This window comes from Triticum dicoccoides, chromosome 6B, assembly GCF_002162155.2.
Source record: "Triticum dicoccoides isolate Atlit2015 ecotype Zavitan chromosome 6B, WEW_v2.0, whole genome shotgun sequence".
Classification (NCBI taxonomy): domain Eukaryota; kingdom Viridiplantae; phylum Streptophyta; class Magnoliopsida; order Poales; family Poaceae; genus Triticum; species Triticum dicoccoides.
In genome coordinates, this window is record NC_041391.1 from 27,283,984 (window position 1) to 27,303,200 (window position 19,217).

The 19,217-nt window shown below is 44.8% G+C and overlaps 2 protein-coding genes across 8 annotated transcripts; one reads left to right on the forward strand and one right to left on the reverse strand.

Moving 5' to 3' along the window:
* The first annotated feature begins 1,084 nt into the window (after positions 1 to 1,084).
* On the forward strand, positions 1,085 to 3,421 carry LOC119322446 (LRR receptor-like serine/threonine-protein kinase FLS2). Its single transcript, XM_037595930.1, has 2 exons — positions 1,085 to 1,590; positions 1,693 to 3,421. The coding sequence occupies exons 1-2, from the start codon at positions 1,085 to 1,087 to the stop codon at positions 3,419 to 3,421; spliced, it is 2,235 nt and encodes a 744-aa protein (XP_037451827.1).
* A 10,646-nt stretch (positions 3,422 to 14,067) lies between these two features.
* Positions 14,068 to 18,955, reverse strand: LOC119323108. Of its 7 annotated transcripts, none has more exons than XR_005156136.1 (10): positions 18,418 to 18,955; positions 18,227 to 18,316; positions 18,029 to 18,142; positions 17,387 to 17,606; positions 16,162 to 17,256; positions 15,525 to 15,564; positions 15,351 to 15,430; positions 15,123 to 15,216; positions 14,799 to 14,876; positions 14,068 to 14,434 (listed from the first exon to the last, which is right to left on the reverse strand). XR_005156136.1 is itself a non-coding variant. In XM_037596684.1 (9 exons), the coding sequence occupies exons 5-9, from the start codon at positions 15,616 to 15,618 to the stop codon at positions 14,430 to 14,432; spliced, it is 351 nt and encodes a 116-aa protein (XP_037452581.1). In that variant the 5' UTR covers positions 15,619 to 17,256; positions 17,387 to 17,606; positions 18,029 to 18,142; positions 18,227 to 18,316; positions 18,418 to 18,872; the 3' UTR covers positions 14,068 to 14,429. The 7 variants fall into 7 exon arrangements, 1 of the variants encoding a protein (XP_037452581.1); XR_005156135.1 differs by having other exon boundaries at positions 16,129 to 17,256; XR_005156130.1 differs by having other exon boundaries at positions 15,525 to 16,928; positions 17,144 to 17,256; positions 18,418 to 18,948.
* Between the last annotated feature and the right edge of the window lie 262 nt (positions 18,956 to 19,217).

The window sequence follows — 19,217 nt, forward strand, 5'->3', positions numbered from 1 at the left end:
GGACGAGGCTCTGAGCCACGGCTCGAGACATGAAGGATGTCGTGGGCCAAGGAACAGGTATGCTTGTGTAAACCTCGTGTAAGAGGCACGTGTCGAAGTAAAAGACGTGTTCTCGGGATGGGTTTGTAGTGTGCGGTTGGTTCCACGAAACCACTAATTGAGGAGTACTTCTTTCAAAGACCACTTCCACCTTTTCAAGTCGTGACAAGTGACATGTTAAGTATAAGGGCATGTACAATAATGCTATCTTAGGAATGTCACGTAGAATAAATGATGAGATGGAGGAGAGAAAACTCATAAGAAAGGCTTGTTTTCTCTTCTTTAAGAGAAGATAAGAGATGATCGCTTATCACAATATGTGTCGCCATGTTTTTAGAAATAGCTAGTTATTGAAAATAATACTAAGAGATAATCCATTATAGACATTTTCTTTTGTCTTCTCTAAATTACATGTAAGACTTAAGACAAGACTATCTTATCAAGCATTATACATGATAAACCACTTGTCACGTTTTCCTTTTTTTTGTAGACTCGTTTATTTAAAGCGTTTTATCTCTTAAACCGTGCGTTCAAACCTCAAATCATTTTCACCGTTGAATTCCTCGCGTCGAGATTTTCAAAATTAAATCATCGGTCAACAGATTTTGATAAACCTTTTTTCAAAATAACGAAAGGAAAAAATCATGCCTTTTATGAAAGGAAAAAATAGTTAATGAGTTATTTTTTTTCCGTTTCGGAGAGTAAATACGGATGAATGTGGTCATCACATCATGGGCTGAAGTTTTTCTGGCTTCGGATTGTGATTAGCACAACACGTAGACAGACTAGTCTTCAGAACTGTCTCCTTGGACCGTGATTGGACAAATGGACCGTGTCTGTGTTTTCCATGCATGACCGGTGCTGTCTGATGGCGCCATTCGTCGCGCTGCTGTCGCGACCCCTGCCGGCCGGGCTCACTAACGCATACAAACGACGATGACAAGGACACCGGTGCCAGTTAGAGACTACATACAGAGTGCCAGTACATCCATTATATAGTGTGCGATCCAGTGCCAATACATCTCACCTTGGGTCAGTCCGGACCATGAAAAGACGAGTCCACGTTCACCTCGCCGGCGCTGCGGCGTTCCTCCTGCTGGCGGCCACCACCATCCTGGGGACGACGGATGCCGTCGTGACCACGGAGGCCAATGCCCTACTGGCATGGAAGGTCAGCCTCGTCAACGGAACAGCGCTCTCCAACTGGACCAGGGCCGCGCCCGTCTGTTCTTGGTACGGCGTGTTCTGCGATGATGCCGGTCATGTCACGGAGCTACAGCTCTCCGGAGGACTCGGTCTCTCCGGCGGGCTCGACGCGCTCGACACCATAGCGCTCCCAGCGCTCACCGTTCTGGACCTCAGCGGCAACAACCTTAGGGGTATCATCCCAGCCAGCATCTCGCGGCTGCGCTTGCTCGAAACACTCCACCTCGGCAACAACAACCTTGGGGGCACCATCCCAGCCAGCATCTCGGGGCTGCGCTCCCTCCAATCCCTCGGCCTCAGCATCAACAACCTTAGGGGCGCCATCCCAGCCAGCATCTCGCAGCTGCGCTCCCTCCGATCCCTCGATCTCAGCAGCAACAACCTTGGGGGCGCCTTCCCAGCCAGCATCTCTCAGCTGCGCTCCCTCCAATCCCTCGACCTCAGCAGCAACAACCTTGGGGGTGCCATCCCAGCCAGCATCTCGCGGCTGCGCTCCCTCCTATCCCTCAACCTCAGCAGCAACATGCTCAATGGCTCGATTCCACCCCAGTTCTGCAGGTTAGTCTCCATCCAGGGACTGCTCCTATCGAACAACCGGCTCAGTGGGGAGCTCCCGGCCTGTTGGTGCAATCTCCGAAGGCTGTGGACGATGGACTTGTCCAGGAACTTGCTCACTGGGCAGTTCTTGGGCTGCATGTGGAACATGCGTGGTCTGGAGATGATTGACATGTCCAGCAACTCCTTCTCAGGTGAAATCCCCGTGGCTAAGGCAAACCCCAACTGCTATCTCACGTACGTAGATCTCTCCAAAAATTCCTTTGCTGGAAACATCCCACACCTAGAGGGTTGTGGCTCGATGATGTTTCTGGACCTCAACAGCAATAGGTTCAACGGCTCCATTCCGGCACAGCTCGGTGACTTGAGCAGCCTCACTAGCCTCTCGCTCTATAATAACGAGCTCGTTGGCAACATCCTGCACCAGCTATGCATGTTACACCAGATTAGAGCGCTAGATTTGTCAAACAACCGGCTCACCGGAGACCTCTCAGTCTGCTGGTGCAACTTCCAACTTCTGGGGTTGATTGACCTGTCCAAAAACCTACTCACTGGGAAGCTCCCAAACTGCTGGTGGAACATGCAGGCACTGCAATTCATGGACCTGTCAAACAACTCCTTCTCAGGTGAAATCCCTAGGGCTAAGGCAGGCAACAATTGCTCTCTCGAGTCATTGTATCTTGCCAAAAATGATTTCTCGGGTGTCCTCCCAGAGGTCCTAAGGGGCTGCAACTCGTTGGTCACCCTGGACATGGGGAGCAATAGGTTCTTTGGTGCTCTCCCTCCATGGATACCGAGTTCGGTTCCATCACTAAGAATCCTTAGCCTCAGCTCAAACAACTTCACAGGAGAAATTCCTTTGGAGCTATCATGGCTTTCGCAACTTCAGCTGCTCGACATGGCAAACAACAGCTTCACTGGATCAATACCGATAGCCTTCAGTAACTTGACCACCATGAGGAATCCAACAAATATTATGACTCCAAGACCGCTCGATGGATCAAAATATCAGGATAGGGTCGATGTAATGTGGAAGGGCCAAGAGCTCAGATTCCAAAGAACACTCATGTTATTAACCGGTATCGATTTGTCAGGCAATCTGTTGTCCCGATGCATCCCTGAAGAGCTAACCGAACTTCAGGGACTCCGGTTTTTGAACCTGTCAAGAAACCATCTATCATGCAACATTCCTGAAGACATTGGTAGTCTGAATTTTCTCGAGTCCCTAGATCTATCATCCAATGCACTTACAGGATCCATTCCTTCAAGCATCTCGAGCTTATTGACACTCAGCATGTTGAATGTCTCGAACAATCTTTTGTCAGGCAAGATACCCGTTGGGTGTCAGATCCAGACCTTCACAGACCCATTGATTTACTCCAACAATTCAGGGCTATGTGGATTTCCGTTAGAAGTTTTGTGTGCAAATACTTCGCTTGCACCAGATGAGAGAAATAATGAAGAAGTGGACCACTGGATGTACTACTTTGTGATTGCTGGGATTGTGTCTGGTTTCTGGTTGTGGTTTGGGGTGCTCTTTACAGTCAAGACCTGGAGATGTGGTTTTCTCTCGTTTGTCGATGGCATGCAATGTAAGTTTACAAAGCAGGTGCCAAAATAGTTGTGTTTTCTACTTTTTTTTACACTGACAGAGTGTGTGTACAAAGTGTCAACGTGCATGTCCATAGGGCTCCCATGTAGACTTCCAGAAGTTTGGAGGCATAGGAGATTTTGTTCAGTTTAGATATTGTTTACATCATGTGTTCTGTTTTCCTTTATGTGATTCTCACGTCGATGTAACAATCTCATGTATGCATGTCCATGGGATAAGCCCCATCTATATATATATATATATATATATATATAATAACACACACACACTTCAAGAAGGTGAGATACTTCACACAATTCACAAAAGGTACTCATGTATTTGCGAAAAGAATCAGGATCTATTATAAATGTTTACAAGACGTACAAAGCTCATCTATACCTACAAATAAAGGAAATAGGTATTCTTACTCCGTCATGCTATTTTATAGAAAACTCCTGTGTCGGTGTACAAAAGTATGGGTACTTCTGTACCCCTTACTAGTGCATGGGCAGACACAGCCACGGGCGGTCACAATCACGCCTGCAGCAGGCCCTGGCAAAGCAGAGGTAGGCAAAGCCCGAAGACTATCAAAACAGGCATTCAAAGCGCGAGGGGCGAGGGGCAAGCCAGACCACCCCCGGCAAGGGCCTTGCCAGGGCAACCTGCACCAACACCAGCAAGTCCATCACCCTTGGGGCTGAGAGCTCTGACACCATCGACAACGTTAAGATCAAGATCTGGAAAGCGCATGCTCGATAGCATGCAAATCCTCATAAAGATTGGTGGCCCACGGATCCACCTGGGACCAAAAGACGAAGACCCCCGGCAAGACCCTTGCCGGGGACGACTCCAAGGCCCCCGGCAAGCCTTGCCGTGGACGATCACTGGATCGTGGCCAGGCCCGCGCCCGACAAGGTTTCGCCACCTCGCCGCCACTCCAGTGCGACGATAGGCGGGCCAACTAAGTAGGCACCTGCGTGGAGGCAATCAGATCTTCATGGAAGCTTACCATTGCGCCAACGCGGCAGCTGGTTAGCTAGTGTGGCACTGCATGCCTTGTCAACCTGGACACGCGTCAAGGCGAGGAGGAGCGGCAAAGGATGAGATGGCCTCTGTTGCCGCCCCCAATAAAGCAAGAGGACACGCAGGCAACACATTAAATGCGCCTGTCCTATGTTGATCGAGCGATAAGCTCATACAACTGTAGCTTGCCACCTCCTGTGTGCCACTGTGGCAACCCCTTTGCGTATAAAAGGAGGCCCAAGGCGCACAGAGAGAGGATTCAGACTTTTGGACAAAGCACGCACCATAGCTAGTTTAAAAGCGCAAGAACACTCATATAACCAGACAAGCAGGACTAGGGTATTACGCATCTTTGCGGCCCGAACCTGGATAAAAATCCCCTGAGTGCTAACGACTCGACCTGCTCTTCGTGCAACTAACCCCCACCAAACGTAGAAGGGATCCTTGTGACCCCATAGGTGATCGGTTTCCCCGATATCTTTGTGGCGCCAGGTAGGGGGCATTAGTTGTGAGAATCCGGTCTCTTAGTTAGTGCAGTAGCTTCTTCGTTGCCATGGCTCTGAAGAAGAAGAAGACCGCAGCGATCGGCCCGTCCGGGGCCGCCCCGCCCGCACCTGCGCAGACGGGCGACGTGGAGGGCACCAGTGGTGGAGGAGATCAAGATCATCCACACCATCCGAATACAAGAAGCCAAGCGTCCGGCGTCCTCCGCAGCAGCGATGGAGGTCGGCGCGCCGCCGTGCCCAGGGATGGAGTTGTGTCACCTGTGGGTGGTGTGGGGACCTCCAAGGGCAGTAGGTCGACCTCGCCAACGCACATGTCACGGTCCTCTCAGCTCGTGCACGACGAACCGCGGCACGATGTTGAAGACCCCGGGCGCCGCCACGGCAAAAGCCCTCAGCGTCACTCTCAAGACACGCAGGGCTGACATGCACGCCGTGATGCTGGCGAAAAGAGCGCGCAGCCGCGGAATCGTGATGGGACTCCTTCTAACATAGTTAGAAGTCCGAGTTCCGCCCATTCCTCGCACTTGTCGCTGCCACCCACGCGAGCAGAAGCATTGTCGCAAGTGCAGCTGCTCCTCAACTTTCCTCCTGCCTTGGAGAAGCAAGAAGAGTGGAGGGCTGCCATCCAAAGCCTTATTGGCCATGCCAACGGGGATGGCCACCGGGGAGCAAGCCCCTCGCGGCGCTGGTATGACGAGCCGGCGCGTGTAGGCAGTGGAAGGGTCGAGGGCGCCGCGACCACGGTGCATTGCCCACCACCATGGTCGGCCCGTCGGGGTGACGCCCGGGACAACGTGTCCACGACGCCGTCATACCCACGGACGCGCTGTGACCAATGTCAAGTTCTTCGAGAGCGCCTCAAGGAGGATGCCCGGACTACTATCGAGCGGCGATGGGAGGCACGTCACCAGTATGATAGGCGTGCTAGGCCTACTACGTACAAGCCCGTGCCGGGGGACGCTGGCGACTTGCCCTATGCAATAACCTGTCCAACGTTCACCCATGAGCTACGATAGTTTCAGTGGCCTAACACCCGCGTGTTCAAACCGGAGGTCCCGGAGAAGTATGACGGCAAAACTCATCCGTCCGAGTTCCTGGGCGTTTACACCATTGCAATGCAAGCTGTCGGGGCACGAGACAACAAGGTACTCGCCAACTATTTCCCGTTGGCACACAAACCCAACGTCAGGTCATGGTTGATGCATTTGCTGATAGACTCCATCTCCTCTTGGTCCGATCTGTGCCCCGAGTTCATTGGTGCCTTCACGGGCGGCCACGTAGCTCCTGGACAGGCAAGTGATTTGCACGTGATCCCACAGAGGGATGGCGAATCCTTGTGCAAGTACATACAGAGATTCAGCCGTGTGCAGTACAACATCCCTGATGTTCAAACCGACGCTGTCATCAGCGTGTTCCATCAGAACGTGCGCAATCGCAAGATACGTGAAGAGTTGGCCATGAACAAGGTTGCAGATGTTGCCGAGTTGTACGTCCTGGCTGACAGATGTGCCCGAGCTGAGGAAGGAAGGAAGTACCCCAGCGAGGATGACGACGCGGGAAGTGAGTCAGAAGACAAAGACGTCGTTGCCCCGGCAAGGAAGGGCCGGCGATGCAACAGGAAGCGCAAGGGCAAGACCGTGCTCGCTGTCGAGGAATCCGGCGACCCTGACACCGCCAAGAAAGCAGAGGTTGACGACCCCCAGAAGGAGGTTGCCAGGTGCGACGCCTGCCGGGCCTTGGTGGCTACCGGCAAGTCAGAGGGCTCTGACAAGCAGTACTACAAGATCCACCGTACCAAGGGCCACGATCTCTAGAATTGCCGCCAAGTGAGCTGCTGTTAACCCACAAGTGTAGGGGATAATTGTAGCCTCTTTCGATAAGTAAGAGTGTCGAACCCAATGAGGAGCTAAAGGTAGAACAAATATTCTCTCAAGTCCTATCTGCCACTGATACGACTCTACGCACGCTTAGTGTTTGCTTTACCTAGAACAAGTATGACACTAGAAGTACTTTGTAGGTGTTGTTGGATAGGTTTGCAAGATAATAAAAAGCACGTAAATAAAAAGTAGGCTGTTTAGATAAAGAAGCACTAAAGTAAATATAGCGAGTGTGGAAAAGTGATGGTAAGAGTTGTGAAATTGTCCCTAAGCAATTGACAACTTTACTAGACCTATAGCAAGTTTTATGTGGGAGAGGCCACTGCTAGCATGTCATCCCTGACTTGGAATTATATGCACTTATGATTGGAACTATTAGCAAGCATTCACAACTACTAACATTCATTAAGTTAAAACCCAACCATAGCATTAAGATATATTGGTCCCCCTTCAATCTCGTATGCATCAATTTCTATGCTAGGTTGAAGCTTCTGTCACTCATGCCCTCCAATACATAGTCCTATCAACATAAAACTAACCCTATGGTGTGATCCACACGCACGCTCATATGATGAGCACAAAGGACAGCAACATAACCACAAGCAAATTAAACCAATCATAGCAATTCATCAATCACCGATAGGACAACAAAAATCTACTCAGACATCATAGGATGGCAACACATCATTGGATAATAATATGAAGCATAAAGCACCATGTTCAAGTAGAGGGTACAACGGGTTGCGGGAGAGTGGACCGCTGAATATAGATGGGGGAAGGTGATGGAGACGTTGGTGATAATGATGGAGGTGTTGGTGTAGATCGCGGTGATGATGATGGCCCCGGGCGGCGTTTCGGCGCCACCGGAAGCAAGGAGGAGAGAGCCCCCCTTCTTCTTCTTCTTCCTTAACCTTCTCCCTAGATGGGAGAAGGGTTTCCCTTCTGGTCCTTGGCTCCCATGGCGTGGGAGGGGCGAGAGCCCCTCCGAGATTGGATCTATCTCTCTGTCTCTCTCTGTTTCTGCGTTCTCAGATTCTGCCCTTCCACCGTTTCTTTTATATCCGGAGATCCGTAACTTCGATTGGGGTGAATCTTTCGTCCAGATTTTGCTCATAAAATTAGCTTTCTTGCGGCAAAATAAGAGCATCAACCGACTTATGGGGTGCACAGGAGAGTCCAAGGAGCGCCTGCCTCCCTGGGACGCACCCCCCTGTCTCGTGGCCCCCTCGGGCATCGTCTCGTGTTGATTCTTCCTCCCAAAAATCACAAATATTCCAAAATAATTTCTGTCTGTTTTTATCCCGTTTGGACTCCGTTTGATATTGGGTTTCTGCGAAACATAAAACATGCAAAAAAACAAGAACTAGCACTGGGCACTAGATCAATATGTTAGTCCCAAAAAATAGTATAAAAAGTTGCCAAAAGTATATGAAAGTTGAATAATATTGGCATGGAACAATAAAAAATTATAGATACTACGGAGACGTATCAGCATCCCCAAGCTTAAATCCTGCTCGTCCTCGAGTAGGTAAATGATAAAAAGGATAATTTCTGATGTGGAATGCTACCTAGCATAATCTTGACCATGTGTCTAATCATGGCATGAATATTAAGACACGAGTGATTCAAAGCAATAGTCTATCATTTGACATAAAAACAATAATACTTCGAGCGTACTAATAAAGCAATCGTGTCTTTTCGAAACAACATGGCCAAAGAATGTTATCCCTACAAAATCATATAGTCTGGCTATGCTCCATCTTCATCACACAAAATATTCAAATCATGCACAACCCCGATGACGAGCCAAGCAATTGTTTCATACTTTTGACGTTCTCAAACCTTTTCAACTTTCACGCAATACATGAGCATGAGCCATGGATATAGCACTATAGATGGAATAGAGTATGATGGTGGAGGTTGTGTGGAGAAGACAAAAAGGAGAAAGTCTCACATCGACGCGGCTAATCAACGGGCTATGGAGATGCCCATCAATTGATGTCAATGCGAGGAGTAGGGATTGCCATGCAACAGATGCACTAGAGCTATAAGTGTACGAAAGCTCAAACTGAAACTAAGTGGGTGTGCATCCAACTAGCTTGCTCATGAAGACCTCGGGCATTTGAGGAAGCCCATCATCAGAATATACAGGACAAGTTCTATACTGAAAATTCCCACTAGTATATGAAAGTGAAAGCATAGGAGACTCTCTCTATGAAGAACATGGTGCTACTCTCAAGCACAAGTGTGGTAAAAGGATAGTAACATTGTCCCATCTCTCTTTTTCTCTCATTTTTTTATTTTCTCTTTTTTTATATATTTTTATATATTTTTTGGGCTTCTTTGGCCTCTTTTTTGATTTGGGCTTCTTTGGCCTCTTTTTTTTATTTGGGCTTCTTTGGCCTCTTTTATTTTTCATAAAGTCCGGAGTCTCATCCCGACTTGTGGGGGAATCATAGTCTCCTTCATCATTTCCTCACTGGGGCAATGCTTTAATAATGATGATCATCATACTTTTATTTACTTACAACTCAATATTACAACTCGATATCTAGAACAAAGATATGACTCTGTATGAATGCCTCCGGCAGTGTACCGGGATGTGCAATGATCTAGCGTAGCAATGACATCAACATCATGTTGGCTATCTTACGATCATGCAAAGCAATATGACAATGAACGATCAAGTCATGTATATGATGATGATGGAAGTTGCATGGCAATATATCTCGGAATGGCTATGGACATGCCATGATAGGTAGGTATGGTGGCTGTTTTGAGGAAGATATAAGGAGGCTTATGTGTGATAGAGCGTATCGTATCACGGTGTTTGGATGCACCGGCGAAGTTTGCACCAACTCTCGAGGTAAGAAAGGGCAATGCACGGTACCGAAGAGGCTAGCAATGATGGAAGGGTGAGAGTGCGTATAATCCATGCATGGACTCAACATTAGTCATAAAGAATTCATATACTTATTGCAAAAATCTACAAGCCATTGAAAACAAGGTACTACACGCATGCTTCTAGGGGGATAGATTGGTAGGAAAAGACCATCGCTCATCCCCGACCGCCACACATAAGGAAGACAATAAATAAATAAAATTGTGCTCCAACTTCATCACAAAGCGGTTCACCATACGTGCATGCTACGGGAATCACAAACCTCAACACAAGTATTTATACTAATCCACAATAGCCCACTAATATGACTCTAATATCACCATCTTTATATCGCAAAACTATTGCAAGGAATTAAACATATCATATTCAGTGATCTACAAGTTTATGTAGGATTTTATGACTAACCATGTGAATGACCAATTCCTGTCATCTCTCTAAATAGATATATGTGAAGCAAGAGAGTTTAATTTTTCTACGAAAGATATGCCCATGCTCTAACAAATATAAGTGAAGCAAAAGAGCATTCTACAAATGGCGGTTTTCTATGTGAAGAGAAACAGGCAATCCAAACTTCAAATAATATAAGTGAAGCACATGAAGCATTCTATAAAGCCATACTCAAAAGATTTAAATGAAGTGCAATGAGAATTCTATAAATAAACCAAGAACTATCTCATACCAGCATAGTGCATAAAAGAAAAGTAAAAACTAAACGCAAAAGACGCTCCAAGACTTGCACATATCGTATGAACGAAACGAATCCGAAAACATATCGATACTTGTTGAAAAAAGAGGGGATGCCTTCCGGGGCATCCCCAAGCTTAGACGCTTGAGTCTCCTTAAATATTTACTTGGGGTGCCTTGGTAATCCCCAAGCTTGAGCTCTTGCCTCTCTTCCTTTTCCTCATATCGAGACCTCCTCGATCAAGCACTTCATCCACACAAAACTTCAACAGAAAACTCGGTAAGATCCGTTAATATAATAAAGCAAATCACTACTCTAAGTAATGTTACAAACCAATTCATATTTTGTTTTTGAATTGTGTCTACTTTAATATAACTTTTCCATGGCTTAATCCACTGATATAAATTGATAGATTCATCAAAACAAGCAAACTATGCATCAAAAACAGAATCTGTCAAAAACAGAACAGTCTGTAGAAATCTGAACATTCACCATACTTCTGGTACCCCAAACATTCTACCAAAATTAGGAAAAATAAAACAATTTATACAGAAAGACAGTGCAAAAGGAATCAGAACCATTTGATGTTTCAGTAAAAAATGTAAAATCATGCACTACAGCCAAAGTTTCTGTCATGCACCGTACAAACCAACAAGCATTGTAAACATCCTAAAGGCAAACCTTGGCACATTATTTTTATAATACAATGGAATTGTACAAGGTCATAATTATTTTTGTTGAAAAGTTTCTGTAATGAAGATTCAGAAAGTTTCCGTGAGCATGAACAAAGTTCAAGGCTAGCTCCCACTTTAACAATGCTCGTCTTTCTCACTTTCACTTTCCTTTTGAAAAGTTTTGGGTTCCCCTCTTTATATTTTTTGTTTTTAAACTTTATGAAAGCACTCAACAGAAATAAATGATTCTCTAAAACTTCCGGATTGTCTCCCTGGCAGTACTTTCTTTAAAGTCATTAAGCTAGGCATATAGTGCTCAAATAATGGATCCACCCGGATCCCAAGGTATATCAAAGCCAATTTTAATTAACAATGATTTGTAATTTAGTAGTGAGCACAAAGTAACATATATCAAGCAATAACGAAGTCTAACTCTCTTCTTATGCATCGGCATGTCATAAAAGAACAATTCATGCACACCAAGTAAAGGCCAATGCATAGTATAAGCAGTTTCTTGCAATTCTATCATATTGGAAACATAAAGAGGTGGAGATATAGTTCCTCTCTCATAATAATTACAAGTAGGAGCAGCAAGAACATGCATATTATATCTATCAAAATCATCATGTGCAACGGTAAAATGCAACCCATCAACATAATCCTTAATAAGCACAAACTTCTCCGGTATAGTGTAGTTTGGAGAATTCAAAAAGATAACAAGACTATCATGTGTGGGTGCAATAGCAACAATTTCATGTTTAACATAAGGAACTATAGCAAGTTCATCTCCATAAGCACAATTCATATTGGTATTTTGGCCACAAGCATAGCAAGCATCATCAAAAAGGGATATTTCAAGAGAATCAACGGGATCATAACAATCATCATAGCAATCATCCTTCGGTAAGCACGAAGGGAAATTAAACAATGTATGAGTTGAAGAGTTACTCTCATTAGAAGGTGGGCACAGGTGATCAATTCGCTCTTCCTCGTTTTGTTCTTCGCTCTCCTCTTCATCTTTTTCATCCAATGAGCTCACAGTTTCATCAATTTCTTCTTCCATAGACTCCTGCAAAATATTACTCTCTTCTTGGACAGCGGAGACTTTCTCAATAAATGCATCAATATTGGAGTTATATTCATAACTCTCATAGCAATATCTAAGTATAGCAAAATTTTCAGGTCTGTAAACTGAATCATCAAAATCTTCAAACGGTTTAAACATAGATTCAATCTCATAAGCACCCATAAAAGCAACAAATTCTTCTATTTGTTCCACATCATAGTAATCATAGATACCATTAGCATAAGAAGCCAATGTTTTATTATCATTGAATTTGCATGAAATGGGAAGGTGTGGAGACTTCATCCTAGAGCAACAAGTAATATCATATCTCAAGCATAGATCCCGAGCATACCAACGCAACATATTAATTTGATCCCATAATAGTTTCCATTTTGTGTCAAGCGATAATCCCTAAAGTATTCACGTTGATCCAACGTTACTCCCATAACATAATTGAATGGGGTTTTCTCAGGATTATCAAAGTAGTACATAATATCTTTCACATAATGAGCATCGAGGGTTTTAGGAGGTTCCCCATCTCCATGAGTAGCAAGTACACCTAATTTTTTTGGTATTTCATGTTCCATATCCATAACTAAAGATAGAGAACAACTAAGAACAGCAAATAAAAATTACTTAGTGATAAAGCAAACAAGCACACACAAGAATATTCACCCCACGCTATGACTCCCCGGCAACGGCGCCAGAAAAAGGTCTTGATAATCCACAAGTGTAGGGGATAATTGTAGCCTCTTTCGATAAGTAAGAGTGTCGAACCCAACGAGGAGCTAAAGGTAGAACAAATATTCTCTCAAGTCCTATCTGCCACTAATACGACTCTACGCACGCTTAGTGTTTGCTTTACCTAGAACAAGTATGAAACTAGAAGTACTTTGTAGGTGTTGTTGGATAGGTTTGCAAGATAATAAAAGGCACATAAATAAAAAGTAGGGGCTGTTTAGATAAATAAGAAATAAAGTAAATATAGCGAGTGTGGAAAAGTGGTGGTAGGAGTTGTGAAATTGTCCCTAAGCAATTGACTACTTTACTAGACCGATAGCAAGTTTTATGTGGGAGAGGCCACTGCTAGCATGTCATCCCTGACTTGGAATTCTATGCACTTATGATTGGAACTATTAGCAAGCATCCGCAACTACTAACGTTCATTAAGGTAAAACCCAACTATAGCATTAAGATATATTGGTCCACCTTCAATCCCGTATGCATCAATTTCTATGCTAGGTTGAAGCTTCTGTCACTATTGCCCTCCAATACATAGTCCTATCAACATACAACTAACCCTATGGTGTGATCCACGCGCACTCTCATATGATGGGCACCAAAGGAGAACAACATAACCACAACCAAATTAAACCAATCATAGCAATTCATCAATCACCGATAGGACAACAAAAATCTACTCAAACATCATAGGATGGCAACACATCATTGGATAATAATATGAAGCATGAAGCACCATGTTCAAGTAGAGGGTACAACGGGTTGCGGGAGAGTGGACCGCTGAATATAGATGGGGGAAGGTGATGGAGATGTTGGTGATGATGATGGAGGTGTTGGTGTAGATCGCGGTGATGATGATGGCCCCGAGCAGCGTTCCGGCGCCACCGGAAGTAAGGGGAAGAGAGCCCCCTTATTCTTCTTCTTCCTTGACCTTCTCCCTATACTAGATGACCCGTTGCGCCAATGGCGCAAGGGGCAAGAGCAAGAGAAGTATGGTTGAAATGTGTATTTCATCTAAAAATGCATCTTTAGATCACACCATGTTAGATCTTGAGCGGAAGATGGACAGCGAAAGGCAGGGCACGACTTTTCTCATTGTTATGCGTTGTAATCAGCACATTTGGTTTTCTTGTTGGGCAATTGATGCTTTAAATAATGAAAACCAGCGAAAATAGATAACTATAGATAAGAGTGGCATCATGGATATTAATAGATGGATGTACATCACCAGAGGTTATATAGGCAGGGGCATAACCGCAGTGTTGGAAAAGCAACATAGCATCGTTCAAAAGGCAAACGATGGCATTTATAAGACATGGAAGCAGCTTAGTTCGGATCTTAAACAGGGAAATGCATCAACAAATGTTTGGCATGACTCTATGAGCGCCAAAGAGCTCATTTGTAAACACGGCAGCAACACAGCAATAGTTTGTTCAAAAGGGTGCAAAGATAAGGTCTTGAAAACAGCGACGATGAAGGAGTCTTCACTTGTTCTTGTGGACGGCGCCCTTAGCAGTGAGGGTGGAAGTAGCGAGGGTCAAGGCATCAAGCTTCTATATACAAATCAACCTGATGGAAAAGACAGAAAAGTTCACAAGACAAGAGATCCACATGCCATCGCAAGTTAATAAGAGTTAAATTGGTATCATAATAAAGCCTGTTATGTATGTAGTCCATTAGTTACTGATAAAAGGTGTAGACATGAATAAATACATCAGTTGATATAGAAGGCATAAGGCAAGGATAAATCAGTGAAAGGACTATAGGTATCGTAAGGATACTAAACAATATTCTAGAATCACCTGACAGCATTTCTGGGTATCTATATATCATATAAAAGACAACACAATGTAAACCATGGTAAGTGGAAAATAACCAAAAGAAAGGCATGACAAATCTGTGAAAGAAGTATAGGTCGTTGGAATAGACGTACCACGCATGCTTATCCCCAAGCATGGATCAGCTACTAATTTTTTTTGATGAACCGGTCTTTGTAGTAGCAACAGCACCCCTAAGATCAGAATGTTTTCAGCAAAAGGAGTATATGAGAGATATACATTCATATTGTATATGAACAGGGAAAAAACTAACAAGGCGAACAAAGGAAACAGGAATCAAAACTATAATTGCTATAGCATCAGAAGATCCATTGCACGGGGTTTCCTAGCGCTAATTTTTTTAATGATCCATGCGTGCATTTCCAGTTTGGATAGGCCGGTAATAGCATCTTTTGCTTCATTGCGGAGAGAGGGCGTACATTTTAAGTCTGGTGGCTGAGCAAGTGTAGTTTCCATGGTCTTAGCAAGTGCAGTGGCAGGAGTACCATCATCAACATCAGTCAGTTTAGATCCCTGTGGCAGCGCCAAGTTAACCATTGGCAACCATGCAAGAGGAAAGCAACAAAAAATTGAAAGAGGAAGCTAGATCCAATAGAAATGCTAACAGTCGTTGAAACAGATGAATCTATGGAAGCTGGTGTAATCACCTGGGCACTGTTCTTCTGCTGCCAAACAGGGATAAGTGCATGGGGCAGACCCCTCTTTTGGAACTCCACGGTGTGGACAACTGGAGAACAGAAAGATAAATGAAAGACAGGATAAGCAAGATGTATGGCTAAGGAAAAGTGGGTTAGAGGAAGAAATGGCACCGGGCACAGTACCAGCAACGACAGTCCCGAACACCTGCCCGGTGCTGATTTTCTGCAGGTAATCAAGAAGCTTCATCTGATGCACTCGTACGGTAATATCAGTCATGTCGACTGCTTTTGCCCATGTTCAAGACCCTGAACTATCTCAGGCCTCTCCAGATCACACACGAAGGTTGTGATCATTGTTGAGGAAATCATTAACTGGTAGCTACTCGGTTAGCTGACGAGTAGGGGATTAATAGGCTAATCGGCAAGTTAATCGGCCATTTAATCAATTACTCAAGCGATTAATCAGTTAACTGGCTACTCGGTGACCCTACGAGTAGGGATTAACCAGCAAGTTAACTGGTTAATCGGATGAATTCTTGAACAGGGGTCGTGATTATATCAGGCAAGCCATGTGCATGTGAAGCAGTCACTTCATCGTGGAAGTTTTCTCACTTCTATGCCTAATAATCAGATTCTGGGATTATCAAAATGCAGATGTGATTTAATTAGCACGATGCAAGGGCAATCATTTCAGCTGCAACATATGTCTTCATCACTTGTAATTAAATAAGAAACATGAATCATATAGGACACTATATGATCAAATTTGTGATCACAAAAAAAACACCTTATTTGAACAGTCACGAGAAAGGACACTAACTCTCTAAGCTCATACACCCTCCTTGTTGCAGCATGGAAAGATGAATATCAGAAGATATCCAGGTGATCCACAACACCATAGAGCATGCTGTGATCCATCAAAATGCATCCATTATCTAGCGTCAAAGCAACAGACTGTTAAATACATGTCAATTTGCACCAAATCTAGTATAGTACTCTAGCTACCAATCCATGTCCTCAATGCAGCCGTGAAGCGGAAGTGAGTAGAAAACATTTATCACTAATTAAATGTTTCCCATTTCAAATGACTCTGACGATTATATATTGTGCAAAACACTAACTATCTCTGGCCAACGTATGATGCAGATCTTTCTCATTTCAAATGACTCTAGTAAAAAAATAGCCACTATCTCGCAACTCATTGAAGTAGACGGTCTGGCATTAGATCAAGGTGAACCTCAAGTTGCAAAACATGGGCAATAATAACCTTAAAGTAAGCACATATGCATATGCATATGAACCTAGGCAACAATAGGGGAAGACTACCATGAATATAGAGGACCTCTGGAGAGACCAATGTGTACTCATTACAGAATTAGTTCACGAAAAGTAAGTTGACACCAATGGAATACAATTGTATCACTTCACATACAGGAAGAAGAGCAGAAATGAGTAAGCAAATAAACATCCGCTCAAGGAGACCAGATCCAATTAGCTAAACAGCTGTAGCATAGATAGACCATAGTATTTTCTTTAGTTTCCATTGCCAGCAATGTAAGCGGTAATATAGTGATGAAGAAACAAATTCTGCATTGTAAAAATAGAGCATCTCAAAAAAAAAAGAATTAATAGGTGACATCAAACCTACAACAAATATATACCAACTATTGCCGGTTGATTTACTCACTAATCAGCAAAATATACTTATATTTGAGATTCTAGATAAAAAAAGCTTGGGAAAAAGCTAACAATACACATGAGAAGATGAACAAAAAGGATAGAAGGAAGGGATACAAGTATACCTTAAATCGAATAGCTTAATTGAGTATCTTGGCCAATCCATTGTACCTCTCATATGTAGTTCTGAGGAAAAGAACGGAGAATGATCATTTGAATCGAGCGCACAACTGTAGACCTGGATGGAAGAGGAATGGTCAAGCATGGTATAGTAGAGTAGGACTGTGAAAGCTAGAAATTTGTCCTTACAACGATGGAGACGTGCTACCAAAACGTAAGTTGGAGGAGATGAGGATCATACTACATACCGGCAGCCTTCCCGGTGTCAGTCTTGATCACAGACACTGGCCTGCTGTAGCCGCCTCCGGTCGCCCGCCAACACCCACGATGGGCCAAGATGGACGACGTGTACCTGAATCCACAAGGAAGACGATCGAGGGCCGTCGCTCACAACGCCGCACTTGTCTTGACTGCCGCCGCCACCTGTCTAGGGAAACTTTTCTTTCCCTGAACTTGGTGAACCTTTAGCTTGTGTGCCAAACACCAAATGGTATGAGAACAATCACGATTATTTAATGTAAAGGAAGGTCACTGTATTTACTGATCTGAAAGTGTTGTATATGATAAAATCAAAATAGCTAGAAGCCTAAAAGTGACCCAACAATACTTTCAACAGTTTGCTGTTTGTGCAAGTAGTAGTATGCTTTAACCTCATAAATCGAAACATAACATGTTCAGGGCCAAAAATGTTGACAAAAATAAAGTGGTAGCAAGCCTATTTAAATTCATATGACCGGTGCAGCCTCCTAGATTAATAAATATATAATGGCAGTTTTGGCTGGTACTTAACATGGAGCAGAGACAACCTCATATACTCAACAGACAGCATCAACCTATAAAGAAAATGTGAACCAAATCAAAGTGGCATTGCTCCAAACCATAGAGCATACCTGAAAATCCGCTTCTCCATATCTTTTCTCTCAAATAGAGGCATGCTGAAGCCCTCACATAAGAGGTTGCCAGTACGTACGTCAAGCCAACAAAAAAGAACAGGAGAGCGCAACCTACAAAAAAAAGAATGCAATTCTTTTACAACAACGAATCATAGAGCAAGCAAATGACAAGGGACCAAAAGAGAAGCAATCAACATGGCTCAGCATGCAAGCGGACGACGTAATCTGCCACTGCAGCAGCTTGGATTTTCATCGAACGCCTTATAGGTAGATACAAAAACGAATCTACACAAACAGGGATGAGATATTCTGTTGTTAAATTGAAAAAATAAGTGAAAAGGAGAGGGGAGAAGGCAAATCAGTAGGGGGTGAAGAGGTGTGGGTACCTGCAGAGGCCAGATGCGGCAGAGGATTCATCGGAACTATGTTACATAGAAGCTCAGCTACGGCGGCCACCCGTGCTTCTCCTCTTGACCACGACCACGACGCCGCCCGGACTCCCGCCATGCTCCGCCACAACCAGGCCACCCGTGCTTCAGCTGCGGCGCCCACCCGTGCTCCCTCCTCCAACGCCATCTTTCCACTGCCTGGATCTCGTTTTTCTCCTCCAACGCCATCTTCCCATCTCCACCTCCCCATGGAAAGGGCAAGACAGGAGGCATCGACCGGCGGGTGGCGCCATCAGCAAGAGAGGAAGAGGCGGTGCAGGAAGGAGGAGGCCGTTGTGAGGAGAGGAGGGGAAAAAGGAGACGTCAGGGGAGGAGAGAGGATGTGGTGGCGGCGGCGGCGGCTGGGAATTGGGAGGAGATGGGTGGCCTCTTTTCACCGCGGGGGAATCGCGTCTAGGTTAATCCCTGTCTCGATAGAAACACGCTCACCCAAATGCATCGAAAAAACACCTCGTTTATTGGCCCCACGACCAAACCAGCCCTACCCGTCATACAACATCAAACGAAAAGCTCAGGTAGAGAAGGGATTAACGGTGTACCGACCGCCAGCAGACGAAAAAGCACTGTGGTAAAAGAATCCTTCGGTCCACGACGGTGTGCGCGCGCGATGGCTTCAGAAGGGCGGGTAGCATAGCGTCCTTTATATGCTCCATGGGAGAAGGGTTTCCCCTCTGATCCTTGGCACCCATGGCGTGGGAGGGGCAAGAGCCCCTCTGAGATTGGATCTATCTCTCTAT

What these genes read in the sequence shown, in the direction of transcription:
- LOC119322446 (XM_037595930.1), top strand. Translation starts at nt 1,085, where the DNA reads ATGAAAAGACGAGTCCACGTTCACCTCGCCGGCGCTGCGGCGTTCCTC. An exon ending in CCAGCCAGCATCTCGCAGCT is followed by an intron (nt 1,591 to 1,692) that starts GCGCTCCCTCCG and finishes CGACCTCAGCAG; the next exon opens with CAACAACCTTGGGGGTGCCA.
- LOC119323108 (XM_037596684.1), bottom strand. Translation starts at nt 15,618, where the DNA reads ATGACTGATATTACCGTACGAGTGCATCAGATGAAGCTTCTTGATTAC. An exon ending in GTTCGGGACTGTCGTTGCTG is followed by an intron (nt 15,431 to 15,524) that starts GTACTGTGCCCG and finishes TCTGTTCTCCAG; the next exon opens with TTGTCCACACCGTGGAGTTC. An exon ending in AGCAGAAGAACAGTGCCCAG is followed by an intron (nt 15,217 to 15,350) that starts GTGATTACACCA and finishes GCGCTGCCACAG; the next exon opens with GGATCTAAACTGACTGATGT.